Source organism: Phoenix dactylifera, chromosome 11, assembly GCF_009389715.1.
Source record: "Phoenix dactylifera cultivar Barhee BC4 chromosome 11, palm_55x_up_171113_PBpolish2nd_filt_p, whole genome shotgun sequence".
NCBI lineage: Eukaryota > Viridiplantae > Streptophyta > Magnoliopsida > Arecales > Arecaceae > Phoenix > Phoenix dactylifera.
Genome location: NC_052402.1, coordinates 1,910,392 through 1,931,379, shown reverse-complemented (window position 1 = coordinate 1,931,379; position 20,988 = coordinate 1,910,392). Strand labels below are relative to the sequence as shown.

At 35.6% G+C, this 20,988-nt stretch overlaps 1 protein-coding gene across 7 annotated transcripts; it reads right to left on the bottom strand.

Annotated features, from left to right (window-relative positions):
• Positions 1-145: 145 nt before the first annotated feature.
• On the bottom strand, positions 146-20,687 carry LOC103708308 (uncharacterized protein YNL011C). 7 transcript variants are annotated; one of them, XM_026805104.2, is made up of 13 exons: positions 20,158-20,662; positions 18,680-18,796; positions 18,448-18,580; positions 17,319-17,415; positions 16,816-16,859; positions 14,151-14,307; positions 13,695-13,766; positions 13,261-13,344; positions 9,643-9,744; positions 7,413-7,475; positions 5,816-5,941; positions 4,678-4,770; positions 146-577 (listed from the first exon to the last, which is right to left on the bottom strand). In XM_026805104.2, exons 1-13 carry the CDS (start codon positions 20,375-20,377, stop codon positions 449-451), a joined length of 1,437 nt encoding a protein of 478 aa, XP_026660905.2. In that variant the 5' UTR covers positions 20,378-20,662; the 3' UTR covers positions 146-448. The 7 variants fall into 7 exon arrangements, with proteins under 7 accessions (XP_026660905.2, XP_008791393.3, XP_026660908.2 ...); XM_008793171.4 differs by having other exon boundaries at positions 7,428-7,475; positions 20,158-20,657; XM_026805106.2 differs by having other exon boundaries at positions 151-600; positions 20,158-20,675.
• Positions 20,688-20,988: the final 301 nt, after the last annotated feature.

Sequence of the window (20,988 nt, the reverse complement as noted above, 5' to 3'; positions counted from 1 at the left end):
ACAAAGGTAGAATGTGCGATGCTAGCCCGAGCACCACATAATGCACAAACTGAAGTCTAATTACAAATTTTGGTTGAAGAATCCGTCATAACTTAATATCCTTAAAAAAAAGAAAAAGTGGCATGCATGTCAGATTTTCTTTAGGAAAGATTGACGCATAGGTTTCCCTTGCATAAATAAATGTATATACTTGAAGACAGGCAGAGGCACAAATATACACATGGGAGCTGTCAAAGCAGCAGGATGAGAACAAACTTGGGCAAGAACGAAGTTGATGCGTCAGCCCAGCTAATAAAGATGATACGTTACATGGGCAGGTGGGGTGAATTACTTACAGACATTCTACAACAAGAAGTAATGGGATAAATATACAACTTGGGCAGAAAATATTCTTCACTATAACCGCTATAAAGTTTCCAACTTAAAATTGTGTTCTACGAATTCTGTGTCACATAGCTTTGGAGTGCAGCATGGAGTCGTCCTTGTAAGCACCGATCAAATCAGTCAAAGCTTTAATTAAACATTTGGGGTCAAATATGGTCCCCACCTTAGGAATATGTACAGAGTCTACAATGGCCTGCAGGTAACATTCATTCCATGCTAAAACAATAATAGACCAAAACAAATCAGATAGTAGACCAAAACAATATAAAAAAGCGAGAAAAAGCACATGCTAAAACTCTATTCTAGGATGATCTAAACATTCATTCCATGAAAATATGCATGCAATTGTACCCAATGATATGTTTTCCAGTAATAAACACAAGATCCAATTCAAGCAACCGTTGCTTTGCATTCTCAATTTTGTACCAAGAAATTTGCTCCAAATATGAACTTAACCGTCTCAAAGTAGCATAATACTACAAGATTTTAGCCGCTTGAACTTGATGTTTGAAGAATCCATGCACATTATGATTTCTCGGGAAGCATTAAACAAGGATCGGTTTTTTAGCAAGGTACGGAATGTATTGTCAAATATTCAATATGATTCCACAAGATCTATTTTCGTTCAAGTAAGGGATTCTAGCCAATTGAAAGGATCTTCTGATCAATCCATAGATCATTTCGATTCCATTAGAAATGAGGATTCGGAATATCACACATTGATCGATCAAACAGAGATTCAGCAACTAAAAGAAAGATCGATTCTTTTGGATCCGTTCTTTCTTCAAACGGAACGAACAGAGATAGAATCAGATCGATTCCCGAAATGCTTTTTTGGATCTTCCTCAATGTCCCGGCTATTCACGGAACGTGAGAAGCAGATGAATAATCATCTGCTTCCGGAAGAAATCGAAGAATTTCTTGGGAATCCTACAAGATCAATTCGTTCTTTTTTCTCTGACAGATGGTCAGAACTTCATCTGGGTTCGAATCCTACTAAGAGGTCCACTAGAGATCAGAAATTTTTGAAGAAAAAATAAGATGTTTCTTTTGTCCCTCCCAGGCGATCGGAAAATAAAGAAATGGTTGATATATTCAAGATAATTACGTATTTACAAAATACTGTCTCAATTCATCCTATATAGCAAACTGAAGCAGAATCAACTTTATAGAGTCCAAAAAACTTTGGAAATTAATGGGAATAAGAATAAAATAGACAAGGCTTATAATGTTTAAGATACTAACTGAAACTAAATAAATAAAACATTTAAAAGCCAAAATGCACTTAAGGTATGTCTAGTGAAAAATTGTTCTGAGCAATAAATTTAATGAAAAATTTACACAGATCTGTACCATTTAAAATCATGCTGATAAACTCGTCACCTGAATCAATTTTTGGTGGAGAAAAGTCACCAATAGGATTTGGCTTTAAATGAGATTGATGAGCAGCACAAATAAGATAATCTGATTCAGATGTCTATCCAAGTATTTGACACAACAAGAGAGAAAGAAGATACGGGGGAATACATAGGATAAATTATAATTTTAACTAAATTATATATATTCATTTAAACTTCTTGTTAAAGCCTTTTGTTATACATATCTTTCATTTAAACTTCCCAATAAAAATAAAGAAATAAAAAAAATAACATTTTGCAAAGTTATTTCAATACATACATCTTTGGCCAACACTAAAAAGAATAAATATTCAGTTCTAACTTGAGTAGCAGGATTTTTTGCATTTATGGTGTACCTGCTTATGAATCTCCAGTAAAACTTGTCCCCACACCCACTTTCAAAGTGTTTTTTTATATAACTTACTAAAACACACTTTTGCATACCCGCACTCAACTCGCTTCTAGTAAATAAGTTTCTAATATGAAAATAGAGGGTCAAATTTATTGTTAGAAGAGTTCAACTCTCCATCAATATCTAAAACTGGCTAGCATGAAACTTAATAAATATCCAAGTGTCTAATACTTATCCAACTCGGATATGTATACAACATGGATTTTTGGAGCCAAACATGAGTGTCTAGACTCTAGATAGCACAGCTATGAGGAGATCATAGCAGTGGAAGAATGATGACAACATGTCTTTAAATTTGATCATGGGTTTGTCTTGCTGTTCCAAATTAGAGAAGTGGAAAGGAAGTTTAGAAAGTGAAGAAGTATCTCCCAAGGACTTTAGAATGATGCTTTGATACCTAAAAAACCATTACGAGCTACAGCCATTGGACGGAGGCATGGGAATTGGGAACTAGATCTCAAGAACTTATAAGGAGTGGGGCCCATTGGATGTTTAGGTCGGGCTTTGGCGTAGCAGTAAGGTTGCTCTATTGTGACTTGGTATTACGGGTTAGAAACACAAAAACAGCCTCTCCGCATGCGAGGTAAGGTTACATACATTTGACCCTCTTCAAACCCTACAGCAGAAGCTTTGTGCGCTAGGATGGTCTTTTTTTCCTCTTTGGATATGGAGTGGTTAATAGAAAAGAGCAGGTCAAAGAGGAAGCATTGTCTATGTTACAAATGGGGAAGGTGGCCAAGTGGCTCCGACAGGTCAACATGTATAAGGGGATTTCAAGAAACCAGTGGGGCTAACTTTCTCCTTACATCAATTTGGCTCCGGACCTCCGGTAGTGCTCTTGTCTTTTCCATGTTCCAAACAGGTCTCAAGTTGACTTAACAAACTTCAAAGTTATCATAAAGACATTTCCTAATTACCATTTCTAAATTACTTTGTTGCACTTTTTTCACATACTATAAAAAAATGGCATTAGACATCGAAGAAGAATTACTTCAATCATTTTTTTTTGGGATGTCATGTTGGTCAGGAAAGCTAAACAAGCATAGATAAGTGAGAGTATGAACATAACTCAAGATACTTCATAGTTGATAAAAAATTAAAGACAAACAGAGTTGACATTTCATTGAAAATTTATGATTGAGAATATTTCTTCTTTTTTTTTTCGCTTTCTAAGTATATCATCCATAAAGTGTAGAAATCTAGAGAATGTTGAATTGAAACAATAGGAGCAGAACCTGAAACAACCTTTTGCTAGGGTTAAGAGGTATAATGAAGATCCGAGATATACCATAACCATAACTAACCTTCCTTTTTCAAACTATTTAGGATTGGCTTCATGAATCCTCATTCACTAAATATTTCTATTTAGGGCCACCTTTGATGTTATTCCTAGTTTTTCCATATTGTTCCTCCCAACCTCCATCCATGTCACCTTCGGTCTTTCCCTTCTTTTCGTACTACCTTCAACACAAACCGAAGTACCTCTCCTCATTAAAACCTCTTCAGATCTTTCTTATACATGTCTATACCATTTCAATCGAATTTTCATTACTTTATTCTTAATTTGTGCAACTCCTACAGTTCCTCTAATATATTCATTTCTCATTTTATCTTTTCTAATTTTACTACGTCCATCTTAACATTGTCATTCAGCTATTCTCAACCTATTTTCATGTACTTTCTCTATTGCCGAGCCTTGCAAGTCATATAATATGATGGCAAGCTTCATTGCTGTTCCACAAAATTTTTCTTTAACTCTCTAAGTTATGCGCCTATTATAAAATATTCCAAATGCACCTCTCCACTTCATCCATTCAGCTCTATTATTATTATATATATCTTCATCTATCTCCCATAAAATCTCAAGATGACGTCTAGTGTCAGAAGTGGCTGAACTTACATAAGGATGTAAGATCTCGCTTCATAGAAGCTTACAGATTGGCTGAAATGATTTAAATATAAAGCACTATGATAGGACACATTTCCAATAGTTTCCACAACTTGATTTACTTTTGAACATTTTCAGGCATTTGAATAACATGTAACTATGAAAGTAAAAAAGATATTTATATTTTAAATGGCCAATGTGCACTACAAGAATCTATGGCGCACTAGCCAATGATGATATATGATTGAGATGGCGAATATAAGTCATATAAAGACAATTACCATGATTAGGAATAAAATGGTTTCTTTTCAGTTCTCAGCCACCAATCCCATTTCCTTCTTAGTTTCAATACATCATAATATGGTTCAACAATATGATGTATATTTCCTGTCCTACCATATGCAGCATTGCAGTATATAAACATGTTTAATGGCAACATCTCCCACTTATAAGAAACCCGTTAGAAACATAATTGATTTACTTTACTAATGAATAAGTTAATCGGTTGTTCTATTGTTGATTTGCATGCAAGATAAAAATGTTCTCCTATTAGCATTGCAAAATTATTTGTAATAGCTGGTAAAATGTGAACATACCACATGAAAAATTCCTTGATCAGCCAAACAATGAACATCTACAGCGACTTGACCATCTCTAGGAACCAACAAAGCGTTGATGTAATCACTGGGCTGCACATGTAATGAGGAGGATGGAATCATGAAAAGAAAAAGAAAATGGGATTTGTTCCCACTGCAATGGCATGATCTACCAGTAGAAATTAATCAACCTTAAGAGGTAACTGACACATGCAGTAACCATGTAAACAAGTTATCACAACCTACCACAAGGATCAACTTGAGATTCTCTCTCTCTCTCTCTCTCTCTCTCTCTCTCTCTGTGTGTGTGTGTGTGTGTGTGTGAAGATGCCTGTAGTCAATAGGCTCCACAACAGGGCTAGCCCTCCCCCAATTACCCCTAATCCCTCAAACCCCGGAGAAGGCAGGATTTCCAAGTCATCTGGTATAACAACCAAGGACCTACCAGCTTGTACAACTGGTGCCTTCGTTTCTTTGGCATGAAGGTGCAGATACTGTGCTTAATAACAGTATCAAAAGACGCACACACCATTCTGAACTCAGGACTTTGGATGTTGTAAATTAAGAGGAACCTCGGCCCTCTTCTTTATAGCCATCACTATAACCAATAGCTACAATCTCTATATATAATCATGCCAGGCTAAAGAACCAACCACTATAACCCAGGCTGCTCTCTGGGTGTTATGATTTTGAAACCGAACAATTTTACACCCATTTATCCAAATGATACAAAGTTAAAAACCTATGATCTCATAGAAACAAGAAAAGAGCATTTTGGATAAGCTGATGTACTGAAGCCCGTGACAAGCCTGTCCCAGACCAGAGTTTGGTGCAGCTGCCATGAAATAGGCCTTGATTGACCCGTACCCAGCCTGATAACGGGCAACAAACAAAGCCAGATTCTTGCAAGTGAGATTACAAGGCAACTTCTCAGTACACTTGTTGGTAAAATTGATTTCAGTTAAATGATGTCTTTGTGAATCTACAATATTCTTATTATTATTTTATGTAACACGTTGCACAAATGAAAAATCTCATAGGGCAATAGCTTCTTCAGCTCTTTAGGATGAGTAAATGTATGAAATTAACTGGAAAATACAATATGAGTGATCTGAAGATGTGAACATCCATCACTTACAAGTTTCTTTAGACTCTTGTCAGGGTCTCCATAAGTTCGGTTTAGAGCATCTGTAATTGCGGATACAAAGCCAGAAGCTGATAAACCAGTTGTTTCTCTATCATGTGAACCATTTAAAAGAAGTACCTACATATAGCATAAGTAACATAAAACATGGTGTTAGAATATATATTGTAAGAGGTACTAAATTGGCCAATCTCAGTGACCTGTATTCAATGAATAAAAAGCAAAGTAATGGAACCTGACATTGAAGAAAAGATGCTATTTAAACCTCCATCCATAAAGTACTATTGATTGTGAAGAATAACATGCATAAAGCCAATGATGTAGTGTTCCAAGAAAAAACACAACAACAAAAAAAAAAAAAGTTTGCGTACAAGACTAGGTGTCTCCATATTAAATATCACACTGACTCTATACTGTACTGATTGGTTCAGTGAAACCATACGCAATGGGAAACAAAATATCATTCAACATGTGACAATTCTCAGCAGGTGATGCACCTATGCTATATGATATGAATAATCTAGTTTACTTCAAGTGCGTGCCATTAAATTATATAATGCTGAATCCACATATCAGTACAATATATGTATCAAGGGCCAATAAGGGTATAAGATTGGCTAGTTTGCTCTGTATAATGACAAATAAGATTTCTCTGATATACAACCATCTGTACAATGAAAGATTTTTAACAATAGGCAGTTAAGCTGTTAATCTGTTTGATCGAATCCACCACCAAGATAGAAGAATCTCAATCAACTGAAATCAATTAGAATCCCAAGTTTAAAAAAATTATGTTATTTTCAGATAGATGATAAAGTGGTCTACAAATACAAAATTTGCCCTTTATATTGGTCTTGAGAATTCGTCTGTTCAAACTTCAGAAAGTTCATGCTGATGGTTTTAGTGTCACACCTTATGCATATAATTGCTTTCTTTTAACTTCTTATCAATATAAGATGCTAGATAATACAAAGAGGAGCTGGGGGTGGGCCTCTGCTACCTCCAGTCATATCTATCTTCCAGATGGGAACATCTTTACAAGTAGAACTCGAAGAAATGACTATGGTCCAATGATGAAACCGTCATGAGTCTTTAAGAAAGACATGGCATTTCATGATCAAAACAATGAATTGAACATTCAGACCCTTATCCACTTCCCCTACTTATAACAATATTCATCATAGTCATAGTCTAAGGAATCCTAAACAACATGGTCATTTACTTTTTCATGTAAGATTTCTCAAACATTTCAGGAACTTTTATGTCTACATTCAATTCCAATCACAAAGTATCATTTTAATTGGGATTCAGCAACATTCCACTACAAGCAGCTCATCATTATATGTCATAGCTTTGTCAATCACTCCTGTTAAAAATTTGGATTTCAGCTAAGATTCAATAGACAGATGTACAAAATTTATCAGCTGAAATATTTTACCTCCTATATACTTTTATGGAGATAATAGTGAAAAAGGCATAAGAAAATGTCCCTGGTACTAAAAACTTTCAAAAATATAAATGAAAGCAAATGATGACATGATTTTGGGAAAAAAAGATCTCAATATCTGAAGAGATTAAGAGCTCATTATACCCCAACAGCGAGTACCTTGGGAATAGATCTCGAGGCAATAGCTTCACCAATGCCATGCAATACCTGAAGGCATCTTAAAATATTAGCCTAAGAGAGAACTTTCTCTAAATGAAAACATCTGATGGAAGAAAAGCACTTCAATAATACTAGCAACATCTAGAACAATACATCATAATGAAAAGAAAAATATAGCGCTGGAAACCCCATTCTATTAGAGGTGATGCTGAAATACATTAATTGCACTTCCTATGACTACAAATCTGGCAAACTACTTGAGCACCAGTCTTAGGAAAAACATACATGATTTTGATAAAAAGTATATGATCAGAAATAAGTTGACAGTATAGATGAAAAAAGGACTGTTAAAGGAAAAACAAAGAGATAACATTAATATATCATTTTATAAAGTTTGAATATCAACTAAACTGAAGCCATTATGCAATTACCACAAGATAGGTAGGATAAAGTGATCCAGATTTAAAATCTCAGACTTCAAGTTTGACATGGTTGAGTCAACGAAAACAAACAACAAATTGAAGGCTTCAGAATCCTAAGAGGTTAGTTAAAGTATTAGGTAAAGGGTGATATTTTCCCTGGAGATCGCTTGCTGAAAACGTAAATGTCTTGTATCATATTATGGAAAATGGCCAAAACACCCAAGAAAAAAAATGAATGCTCTCTACTTTCTTTGTGATTTTACATTGGTCAAATAATGTGAAATAATATTCTGTAAACATTCCACATAAGAGTTGGAGACTTAGAAACAATAAGAAACCCACTCGCTTGGTCTTTGCCCACATTTTGGAATAAGGTTTGCAGAGACAGTTTTGGTTTCGGCTGAGCCCATAAAGTTTTGGTTTCGGCAGTTCCAGTTCAAGTTCCAGAGTCCCAGTCAAGAAAAACAATAGAAACATCAGGTCTCTGTCAAGAAAGTCAGATTTTCTTTTCAGCTGAGCCCATAAGTTTTGGTTTCAGCAGTTCCAGAGTCTCAGACAAGAAAAACAATCCAAAAAATCAGATAGCACACAATTTTAGAGTATTTTGTATTGTTTGACATTTCTGGCTGTACAGGTTCAATATTTTTGGGATAAACAACTAAAACTATCAAGAATTGCAAAAGAAAAAAAAAAGCCTATTATAAACCAATGAAAATGTTAAATAATCACATTACCCACAAAATTTAGAGTATAACATACCATTCAATTGTTCATACTTCATAACAATGTTTGACCGCCTAATATGTAGCAACATAGATATTATTAAAACTGACAACATTCATATATAAGTTCAAATACTAATACGAACTTGAAATGATGATTAGCATTATAGTAAGGCGTTGAGATGGGGTGAGGTGGGGGTGATGGCAGGGTGTGGCTCCTGCCTCCCGTATTTTTGCAATAAAGCTCTTCCAGTATCTTAAAATATTGCAATGAGTGTACATTTGATCTTAAAAAAATGCTCCTTAGGCTGGATTTATCACCTACAATTAAATGCCCATAATAATAATTGATATCTATGGTTACTTTTGGTTTGAAACTAGTCCGAAACTAGCCAGTTTTAGTATAAACCACCACAAATGAGTTTCAGAGGTCAGATCATTTTCAGGTGATTTCAAAGTATAGCTTGATAAGAGTTCTTAAAGAGCCTGATAACTAAAATGGGTCTCTTCCAGAATAAAAATGGGTCTCTTCCAGAATATCCATCACTTGGTTCTTTAATCTGATACCTCTAGACACTAAGAAATTCAAACAACAACCTTTCATGTAAGAACTCCCAACTTGTCAGCCAATTTGATAGGCTCGATGTTGGCCTAGCTGATACAATTAGAAGGCCCCAGTTCTAGGCATATAAAAATAGGCATGCAGGGTCTAAAAAGCAAGGCCTACATAATTCTTGACCTGTTGTGTATACTGTCATTCTAGAAGGCCTGATTTCCATGTCAAGAAAGATGAGTCAAGTAGAAGTGATGTTGAACAAATAATATGATGCAGCAAAGCACCATATATATGAGCATCAACCATATATCTTTCATAATTAAAATCAACACTAGAACACCTAAAAACGTATTTAGCAGGTCAAATCACTGTAAGCTCATATAGGTGCTAGCATAAGACAGACATCAAAACATCCACAATTCCTCCTGATGTACAGTGCACGACATCATATTGAAAGATGGCATATTAAGATCCACAAATGCTGAAACAGGACAAATTATGAACCATGATATTACCAATGATGGGCAGATGGAAGTATAAAGAGAGCCCATAGCATAAACAATGCAGTCAACTTTACACAACTGTTCCAAAACTGTAGGGTTAGCAGCAGGGAAAACCTACACAACAGAAGTGACGATGAGATGATGATTTCAAGAAATACGATTAAAAAACACATGCTAACAGGAAAATTCCAAGAAATAACTATTTGTTGCAGGTCCTAAATGATATTAACTGCTTTTAACAAAAGGTTATTCTATGTGGGGCACTGTACAACCAAACATCTCATATTGGTCAACTTAGATGGGCTCATAAAATTCAAATATATCTGTACAGGTATGCACTTTAGGTTGGAACTGACATATATAACTAGCTCTTATATCACTACAACACCAAAAAAACAACAAACTGTTACTTTCAAAGATTACATCAGGAGAGTTCAATGACAAACGACCATCGTAAATAAGGACTCTCTCAGTGTTAGGATTATAAAAACTGCACCTAAGCCAAATGAATTCTGAAGATGTCTGTTCCATTTACTGTACAAGTTGCAGTCACCCAGTTTCCTTGCTTAGGGCCTAACTTCCTAAGAAGCCCCTACGTGTGGGCCAGCCACTTATTAGGTGACTAGGAAACACAGAAAGGTGGAGTTTGGACTATACATAAGAGGATTGCCTGGGCATTACACAAGGAAGATCAGGATAGTAGGCCTGGTAGGCAAGCAGACTACAATTTCTCCATCTTCATAACTGGCGCCCATGTTTTGCTTAAGAGTTTTGTTGATTCTTAATTATTAGTTTATTTATATCTATTTGTTCGTTATTCAACATTTGCTCTCAAATCACTTGTTGAAATAACTTAGTAAAATAATTAAGCACTTTTATGGAAACTCAGACAATCAATTAATATTTCAGTGTTATAACACTGAAATAGGTTTTCAAAAGCACTTCCTTAATTTATCTTTTTTCTTTTATTTATTTCTAACCCTCTACTTGCTTATACATAGGGATGGAAGGAGGGACATGGACAGAGAAAGAGAGAGCGCACACTTAACATTAATTCTTTGGTAAAAGATTTAACAATTCAAAATCAAAGATGGGCCCTCCAAATGGGAGAAACACGCTATTAATCATGATCTACCCCATAAGATCAGCTTAACTACCAACAATTACATATTTTGCTAGCCTCTAACCAATGCATCAAGTAGGTGCAAAAATGAATGTTGTTACAAAAATTAGACCATTTTTTGCCCCGATTTAAGTATCAAAGTCTATCGAATTTCAATCTATACATGATCACTAAAGGGGTATCTCAATTTTAGTGCCATATCATGTATTTTAATATATTAGCATGATAGACACCATCCATTTTTGCACCCACATGATGCATAGATTAGAGCAAGGTAGGCCGAACCGGACTAAACCGCCCAGTTTGGCCCGTACCGAGCCGATTCGGTGGGAATCGGATCGGTTCGCTCATTAAAATCGGTTTCTAGCCCCAAACCACCCGAAACGGGTTCCAAACCGACTGAAACCAGCCAGAAAAGGCTCAAATGGGACCGAACCGGCCGAAACTATTTGGAACTGGCCGGTTCCATTCAAACTCAGTGCGAACCGTCCGGTTCGCACCGAGTCGGCTTGATTCAGAACCAGGCCCCCTCCGCCTTTGCTTCTTTTGTTTAAAAAAGGTGTTGGAAAGGCACCCTCTTCTTTGCTTCGTTTAGCCTTAAGACACCTAAACAGCTCTCCCTTCCTCCCAATTTGCGAAATCACAATGATTCAGTGCGATTGAAGAAAGATCCAAGTCTAACTAAGGTGTACTTTCTCTCCCCCATCTCATTCTCTCTATTTTTTGGAGGGGTTTTGAAAAAATAACTCAAAATTTGCAAAATCAAAGAAGATAATGCCAAAATTTTTGATTTAGACTTGATTTTATTATATGTTGTAGGTCTATAGATAATCTACACGATGACATAAACATTTGTAATTTTTGAATTATATATAATTTTTAAAAATTAAAAATATATTTTTGGATTAAGACAAAAATATATAAAAAATAAAATTCAAAAAATTGTAAAATTAGAAGCGTATTTAGGGCATGCAAGCTACTCTCCAGCAAAATTTGAAGTCTATTTATTCAAGATATGTTGCAATCGTGCGCACAGTGGCCTAAGCCTAAATTTAAAAAAAATTGAAAAATAAGTAGCCTTTGATGTATGCCCACGGACCTAGAAAAATATATGTAGCATCCATTGTTAGATTTTATATGGTTAGAGGGGTAGGATGATGTGCTTCCTGACTATGCTAATGATCCGGATATCTACGAGAGACATCGCCACTCGACGAAATTTTAGATATCGATATATATATTGTACTTTAAATATATGTAATTAATTGCGTTATTTATACTTTTCACCTCACTACTTGATTTGAGGATATTTCATATTGCTTCTTGTAGCATACAACATCTCACTAATTATTTTATATTTCGTATCATTTTAAAACAACAAGATACATCATTTAGGTTAAAACAGGATCATAGAAACCTCAAAAAACATCAAAAAAAAATATCAAAGAATCAAATTAGACTTAAATCATTGAAAATATTTAAAAAAAATAATTACCAATTAATTGAACTTGAAAACTAAAAAAAAAGGGCATACCAATACGGAACCGGCACGAGCCAACCGTATCGTATCGGTACGGTACCGAATTGGTACCGTACCGACCCATCCGCCGACCGATATAGGTCCCAATACCGGTTCGGCGAAGCATAGATTAGAGATTTCCAAGAGATGCTTTTTTTTCATTTTTAAGTGTTTTACAAGTGTAGAATGATTATGGTTGAATCTTTGATTTGGATGCCTTGTCATTCATTTCATAATCATTAAATGTCACACATATCTACGAATTCTAATTGATTTTTTTTAATTTTATAAGGTCTGCCTAACTGCCTGCTTTTTGCCTAAGCACTATATGGGCCCCTAACTGCCTACATACCATACTGCCTTTCAAAACACTAGTTGGTATAGCAATTGACATCAATGATAAAGCAACGCATAAGTCTTTATGCGCTTTGAGGGATACAAGATAGTAAAGTAGCTTTAGTATTCAGCAATGGAACATTCATTACCGGGGTTTGCAACCCATTCAGTATAAAAAAAGGTTATATTGAAAGGACTTGAAAGACGGGAGCATTATAAAGTAACATGAATAAACTTGTGAGGAAAAGTTTAAGAAAAGTGTTGTTGACAATGGACAAAACCTTGCATTTGAGGTGAAAAGATTTAAAAGGTAGCTTTAGATAATTTGTACAACAATCATTAATTATGGTTATGATTATTGAAGCAATTGAACCCAGTGGGAATGGCCTCTTATTCTTATAGTCAATAGAGAAATAAAAGATCAATTTCAAACAATCAAAAACCATATGTATCACACTATATTGATGAATGGCAGGCTACTAAATAAACCACTAACTCATGATGGTTATATCATATGGAAGAACAATGAGGCATCCGTGAAATATAGCCATATATGCCAAGACAAGAACCCAAGTTAACATCACAACAAGCAGTAGCAACTTCAATTTGGCAAGTATGAACTAATATTATCTACAAAGGACATCACACCAACCTCGTGCAACAAATTGCTACCCTCACTTGACATGTAGAAGACCCGCTTAATTCTAGACGGCAGTGCTGTAGTTGAAGTACAATCCTGTCCAAGATAATTGTTAAGAATATGCATAAGTCTCTTACTGCAAAAGAAAAAAAATCAGATACCGTGAACTAAAGAAGTTATGTTACAGAAAAGCCTACAAATAAGAAATGAATTAACAAGGTTCTTCAAAGTAGTGATAACAGATATAAATACTTGAAACTTAGATTTTTTAAATAAATGTTAGACCATATTAATGCTGTTGATCCCGTCGTGATGATGTCATTATTGTTTGCACAATAAGCAAACCAGAGTCAGCCCCTTCCTCTTGAAATGTTGAAATGAGGGTGAATAAAACACCACATGAAGATAGACAGACCTATAAAGTGAGCACAACTCTGCTACTATACCTTGTTTATGGGTTCCATACATCCATTAGTTGGGTGTGAAATTTCATTTTGACCACGTATAATGGTTCCATCCTGAGAATAGAAAGTTTGCAAAATTAGAGAAGAAACAGAAACAAGTGACAATCGGGGTTTGCTTTAGACTAAAGTTTTCTAATTTGACAAAGATATCATATTGGATGAATGAACGGCAAGTTTAGTGTAAGTACATGATGAAGGAAATCTCCATCATAAAAATTATAATGAAGGATAAACTGATACAAAAATTAAAAGCATTCAAGGAACGTACGGTATCAACCAACTAACAGTAACTCTTTGCTCATTTTATGCAGCCACATTTAATATCATAAACCATCAAAAACTGAGTTAGATTCTGAATTAGAAGCAAATAAGGGTACAATCACAATCATACTAATGATATATTATAGATACCAATAAGGTGATGAGGAAGATTAGTACCCATAATTCACATCCCAAAGTGAGCCTGTCGTTAGTGGAAATGACAGGAAGTACAAGACTTTCTGTAGGAATCTCTGAAACACGTGAAAACAAAAATATAGCAGCATCTAATGACTGAAAGAATATGCGTGCTCCAGCAAAGAAGAAATTTCCAATGCTGCAAAAATAAATAAATCCATCATGAAAACCTATAAATCTTAATTCTTAAATAAAAAACCAATTAATTAGAAATAGCTCACACATGATGATTGAGTAAATAAGTTAAAATCTAGATAGATAGATAGATAGATAGATAGATAGACCATCAAAATGGTTACTGTGTAAGAATCCTTCGAGTATATTCAACTAATTGTGGTACAATAGCATGTGAACTATTGTAATTAAAAAGGATTAGTGTGATTGGGTTACTAACCCCTTAATTGAAAAAGGAGATGCATAACTTCTAATCTTGAAATAAGGACACTTCCTTGTTTTTCCCATTCCTTTTCCAGGATGAAATAGTTGACCTCCTGATAAACATTATTCATTGTATTCAATTTACAAACTAATTTTTGCTTCTTGCAGACGACTTCTCATATGTACCACTCATGGCAACATGATGTGGATTAGCCTTCTATCCCATGATCTCATAAACCATTCCAATGTTCTAAAAGAAAAGAAATTTGAATAGTATCGACTTCATCCATCAACAGGAACATCTAATGAAAATGATATGCTGATGCCAGAAAAATAATTGAAGAATCCCCAAAAATCCATTGCTATCAGGTTCCCTGAATCCAGTAGGATTCTTTTGCTTAGGACTCGCAATCCGAATGAAGCACTCACAATGACTAACATGTGACACTTGCATAACATGTTTGGATCAACTTTTGGCCTTATAACTATAATAATAACCAAAAAACCTTGTCACGCCTGTTAGAAATTGGTAAATGGGTCCTTCACCATTCAGTAAAGACCTAAGGGATACATACTATCACTACCAATTTCTCAAATCTTCTCACATAGTTCTAATGTCAACTTGGGTCTTCCCTCCCGTGATCCTTTAGAACAAATCCAGGTTGGTCCTCACCCTGGCATCATCATATCCCTGTTGCACGTGACCATACCATTTCAACTAGTTCTCCGCTGATCCTCAATTGGCAATTTAGTATGGCATCAGGATTTCACTAGGACACTCATTTCTAAGCATATTGTACTAAGTTTTTTACATCCAACTAGCATGATCTTCTCTTGGATATTCACCTTGTATCCTTGACCATATATTCCCAATATTTTTGATGCATATATATAGTAGGCCCTGCTTTTATCTTATAAAAATTAAATCAAGCCTCTTTTTTCAGAGAAGAATTAACTTGTCTCCAAATCATGATCATAGTCCTGCTAAAAAATATAAAAAGATTTAACCCATTCCACAATTGATCATTCAAGGGCTTTTTCCCCCCTGGTCTTCAGTATGTTCCCTTGATGGGTGTTCCTCAATTTGCTCCACTTCATTCCTCAACAACAACTGACTTGATTAAAAGAGATGACAATTACTCAGCAGGGAAAGGAGGAAAGTTTGACCAGATCTAGAAAGAGAAGAAAAGACCCCCTCCTTCCTTCCCCATGATATTTTATTGAAGGCAAGTTTTCATTTTATCCAAGTATATTTCCTTCATGATATGGATATATTTCAGAGGCTTGGGCACATATTGAAAAATTTCCCATCTTTTAACTTATAATACATGTGCTGAATAAATTGTTTGTCCTATATATGGTGCTTCACTAACACAGGGCTTACTAGCATTACAATGTCTCGAGTCTCCGTGGTTACTGCTGAAAGTGAAATTTGAAAGTGAAAGCAGACTTAAGATGCCCAGAGGGGGGACAGTTTCTCAAAATTTGCAATTCGCCATTCGAAGGACCTCGTCTGATTTCTTCTTTTCATTTGTTTATCCAGACAAAGGAAAAAGAAAAGGCAAAAGGAAATGTTCTTGCCTTAGCATACATCGCATCCACTGCCCAAAATCATCTTAACTCTTTGGTGCAGCATATAGAAAATATCTTGATTAGAGAAAAATGTCATCAATATATCTCCTCCATTGAAAGATAATATGATTAACTTCCTCAAAAATCCTTGATTTAATCCTTGATTAGTGTTTTATTTTCATGTTAGGCTTGAAAAATCGACCAACAATCATACCAACTGAATAATCCCAGTAACTTATACATAGCAATACACATGCAATATATAGAAGATACGATACAAGAGATCCTTTGCAAATAAGCATCAATTTCCCAACGATACCAGAATCTGAGAATTCACAGTCCTATCACTAGTATGGAGGAGTTCATATTATAATAAGAAAGCTAAGAGCCATGAAAGCAGTCTATTTTTAGAATCCTAGTTGCCAATACTCCTAGCAAAAGTCTGGTGGAAGTTGCATTTATTTGCAAGTGAAGTCCAGAAATTTCTTATACCAGACAGAATATATCTCAAACTAAATATTACTCTCAAAATTTTGTTTTTAAAAAAAATGAAACAAGCATTCCAGATTTTTCAGTCACTAAAGCATAAGGGACAAAGCAGATCAAGAAATTCTCTCTTTAAGATCCATTCACTGCTACATTGTTGGCAGAGACCATAACATAAATACGAACAATTTTCACCATAAGAAACTATCACCTGCCATTGCTGAAACAAAATGATTCATTTGAGCGTCGGAGGATCTGCATAACAGGAGCTATGGTATAAATTCATGAAGAATCCCAAAAGAGAAAAAAAGAAAGAAAGAAAAAGAAAATATGGACACTAACTAATGTCATCTCATTGTAGATGATGGGACCAAGAAACATGCAATTATGAAGAAATTTGGCACCAGGGCTAGGAGAGTTTGAAGATTAAAATAAAGAATCCTGGATAAACCAAAAAGTGGGGTATTAATGATGTTCATATCATTATTGGTTTATTAATGTCATCGAAGAATACATGATCACATGATAAGATCACATAGGAGTTTGATACTTGTGCCTGCAGTCATAAAGAAAATTTTTGTCTACTACAAACTACAACCTATGGATACTGAAACAAGAGAAAAGAAAATTTTCAAGTTGTTCCCTAGTCAACTTGAACAACACTACGAAACTTATTCCATGTATATCAAACTGATCATCAAAGAGATCAGGTACCTGATTTTGAAAGTAAACCAGAAATGCACGGATTGTTTCCCTGTAAGGTCGTGATACGCCATTCCACAAATAATGCTCCCCTTCAACGATTTCATACCTGTCAAATTCTCAACTCAGCACAATACTAGTCAGTACATCCACAAACCTAGCAAATAAATAACAGATGCTCAGAAATATTCTGATAGGATAATGTAGTGTTAAACTAGTAAAATATTTTGAAAGTGAAAAGTAGTACAGCAAATAACATGTCAACAGGTAAAAAATTAAGCCTATAATATAAAATAAAAATTATATTGGTCATTGTAAGTTCTAACTGGAAGTTCTAACCAAAGTCAATCATCATATGACTCTCCCTCTGTGTGCGCGCGCGCACATGGCTGTGCCTGTGTGTGAAATTGATCAATTAGGATTAGATTAACTGAATGCGATTTGCAACAGGCTAGACCTAGCAGTCCAACTTGTTACAGCCAGGCCTAGGCCCAGATGACTATAAGGTGATGATAGAAAACTGGCCTTTCAATAGTTATATAGCAAAAGAGATTGCTTTCAAGAATTTCAATAGACAATTTATAGTATGTTTTAAAAACTAAAAAGCACAGGACCATTTATTGTACAAAAATTATATATAGAATCCTAAGAACTAGTCCAGAAAACAAAGTATATCATCCAAAACACGACATAATAAAATAACCTCAAATGATGGTCGAAAGTGGAAAATAATGTTTCTTATCTAGAAGTGACATTAAACTAATCAAAAACCAGCTCCAACTTAGATAAATTTAGATATGTGGTTAGAATGTATGGGCATTCTTGCATGCTCTTAAATCTGATATAAGTTGACAAACAAACTTGATATGAACGGCAGAAGGAAAGTTTGATACCAAACAATCTTCTTTCTTTGTTAATTTATCTTACCTAGTAGAGCAAGCTTTACTTTCTTGTTATGCGAGATAGAAACATAAATGATATAACTAAAAAGCGACAACTATAATTAAATGTAGACAACAAAGAACACATATAATATATATATCATACATACATACATATCTAAACATATGCTTATATGCATAGCACATGATGTTGGATCCGACTTAAAATCTTTTGTAGACTTAATATAAAACATAAATACCACTCTGTTTTGGCTTCTGATGCATCAAGAGACAAGCGGTGGCCAAGCAATCGACGAACAGCAAGAGCTTCAGAAGTGCTTTCATCAGACAATCTCAAACATCTTGATCGTATGTCCCCTACAGCTGGGCCACCTGTGGAAATGCATGTTACATTGCCTTATATTATGTATCGTATTATACAATATGCAATGCCTTAGTACATCCAACTGAATGAGAAAACCTTAAACATACCGAGCACACGAACAATCTCGGCTGTGCTTCCTCCATCATCAGAAACAGGAAGAACATGCGCAACTCGAGTTGTTACCTTTTTTAACTCTTCTATGACACCATTAAATGCAGTTCCCCCTGAACAACATCATGATGCATGATGGAGAAAATGTAAAAGAAAAAGTGACTACTTTGAAACAACTGATGACACTAATATATGCTTCCTTTAAATCAGTAAAATGGAGCTTTGGTAGAACAGAATAGTATCTGATGTTCACCATCTCATAAGCTGATCTATATGAAGAATGCAAACAAAAAATTAATTTAAAACATCACAAATATATGCACATAGCTGTAAACCATCAAAGAAAAAACAAATTATAAATGGATATGCATCAACTCCTTGTGACTTTTGGATAGGTATGCAAACCATATGGCTTATTATGGAAGCAAAAACGTCTCAATCTAACACATTTAAGTACTTAGTTTCAACGCCATTGCAGTCTGCTAAAAGAATTCATCCTCCGGAAACCTGTCATTAAATAGCCTCCTCCTTGCATTACTCTGGCAGCATATCAGACCTACTACATCTTGACCATGAAACACTCATAGTGGTTGTCTTGGTTAATCTTGTATCCCCCCCAAAATGAACACATAAGGCTTCAATCTGTCCTCGATTTTGTGGCCTCCATTCATCATCTCCCTACTGGTGACAGAACCAATCATCCTTTCACAAAGATCTGATTAAGTGCCACATAATAAAAAGTTTGAACCGCCAATTTGTACCTATGCTGTACCAGAGGACTCCATTATGAAGAGCTACTGCTCTTTGCGGAACTCTTTAAACCTTCTTGATATTTCTTTTTCCGTTTTAGGCAAGAATGTTATTGGCAATCAAGAAAGCATTGGAAGACCGGATCTATCTCTTTGTCGATCTCCTTATAACCCTAGGGTTTCGTTTTTTGACTATAATGACTATTAACGATCAAGATCTTTCTCTATCGATCTTCCTGTAACTTTGTCTATTAACGATCAAGATCTTTCTCTATCAATCTTCCTGTAACTTTTCTTTTTGGACAAGAATGCCAATAACGATCAAGAAAGCGTCACAGTAGCTTTTTTGTTTTTTTTCTAAAAAAAAGGGTTGGGCTAGACCAAATGACTCGGCCAACAAGAGCTGTTGAAGACTTTTGCTTTAAAAATTTGAGAAAAAAATGAGCAGTAGATGACTTTCAAACAGAACAAAGAAGCCTTATCATCGAATCTCACCGCCAAGAGAGGAAGAAACTATCTCTCTTTACGGATATCCTTGACACCTTCTTGTATTTCATCTTTACTTTCTAGAATTAAGAAACCATAACAAGACTCATTCTTTGGAATTTCTATGTTGGAATCGGTGCAACAAACCAAAACAAAACTTGATCAGGATCAAGAACACATGTCCCTATTAAAAAAAATCGAGGAAGAAAGAAAGATAAGCTGCGAGAGAAGCAGCAAACCTGAGAAGACGAGCAATGAGGGCGGGGCAATATTGTCAGGGTTCGAAGAAAAAGAAGAGATCGCGCGTGGAGAGCAAGCACCGTTGCAAGGCCCCGCAGCCATGGGGAGGACGGAGAGAGAGACGGAAGAGGAGGAGGTGACGAAGGGAAAGGGATGGGGGAATGAGAAGTGGAGGCGAGGGCTTCGCAACGCCGCTGGACCCAAAGAGCCATCGGCCATTACAATGCGCTACAGTTATATATCCTCGCTGCGCTGCTCCTCTCAATCCCGCTATCTCCGTTGTCTCTCCTGTGGCGAGAATCGGACGCCCTCCCCAGCTGGCCGCCGTGCGTTTCTTGGACCAACGAACGGCGTGATTTTAGGAGAGGGGGAAGATACTCCGATCGAACGGTAGGAACTGCAGCGCCTTTTTATAAAAGAGCAAACCGACAGTTCGGAGAAAAGTATCCCGCGGAAGCTGCCGGAGAATTTCTGGAAGCCTATTTCTTTCAGAGCCATGTCTTGGCGCTTAAATACAGCGTTTCCAATCTAGCTTTCTTCTTCTTTTTTTTTTCACGGCCTCAACAATTTGTTTATACTTGTTGTGCTTCAGCTATGAACCTAGGCGAGCAAGATAAGTGGGGTGCGATATGAGGGCAAAACACTCGTGCCTAATTCTTTGAAAGAGATGCTAACCATCGCCTATATAATCCACTTCCAGGAACAACCTCCTGGATAAGTACTCTAGTGTATGAACCTCTCTATTTTTAAGTGCTGCCCTAACTTAAGCATCAAAAATTTTCTGCTGGACACTCTTCGATAAAAAAAAAAACTTTTTTTTATTGTTTTAG

Excerpts from the sequence above, each read along its gene's own strand:
- LOC103708308 (XM_026805104.2), bottom strand. The coding sequence starts at position 20,377 with ATGGCCGATGGCTCTTTGGGTCCAGCGGCGTTGCGAAGCCCTCGCCTC. Across the intron at positions 18,797-20,157 it reads CTCATTGCTCGTCTTCTCAG|GGGGAACTGCATTTAATGGT; the intron begins GTTTGCTGCTTC and ends GATGTTGTTCAG. Across the intron at positions 578-4,677 it reads ATCAAGGAATTTTTCATGTG|GCCATTGTAGACTCTGTACA; the intron begins GTATGTTCACAT and ends TGTTACCTGCAG.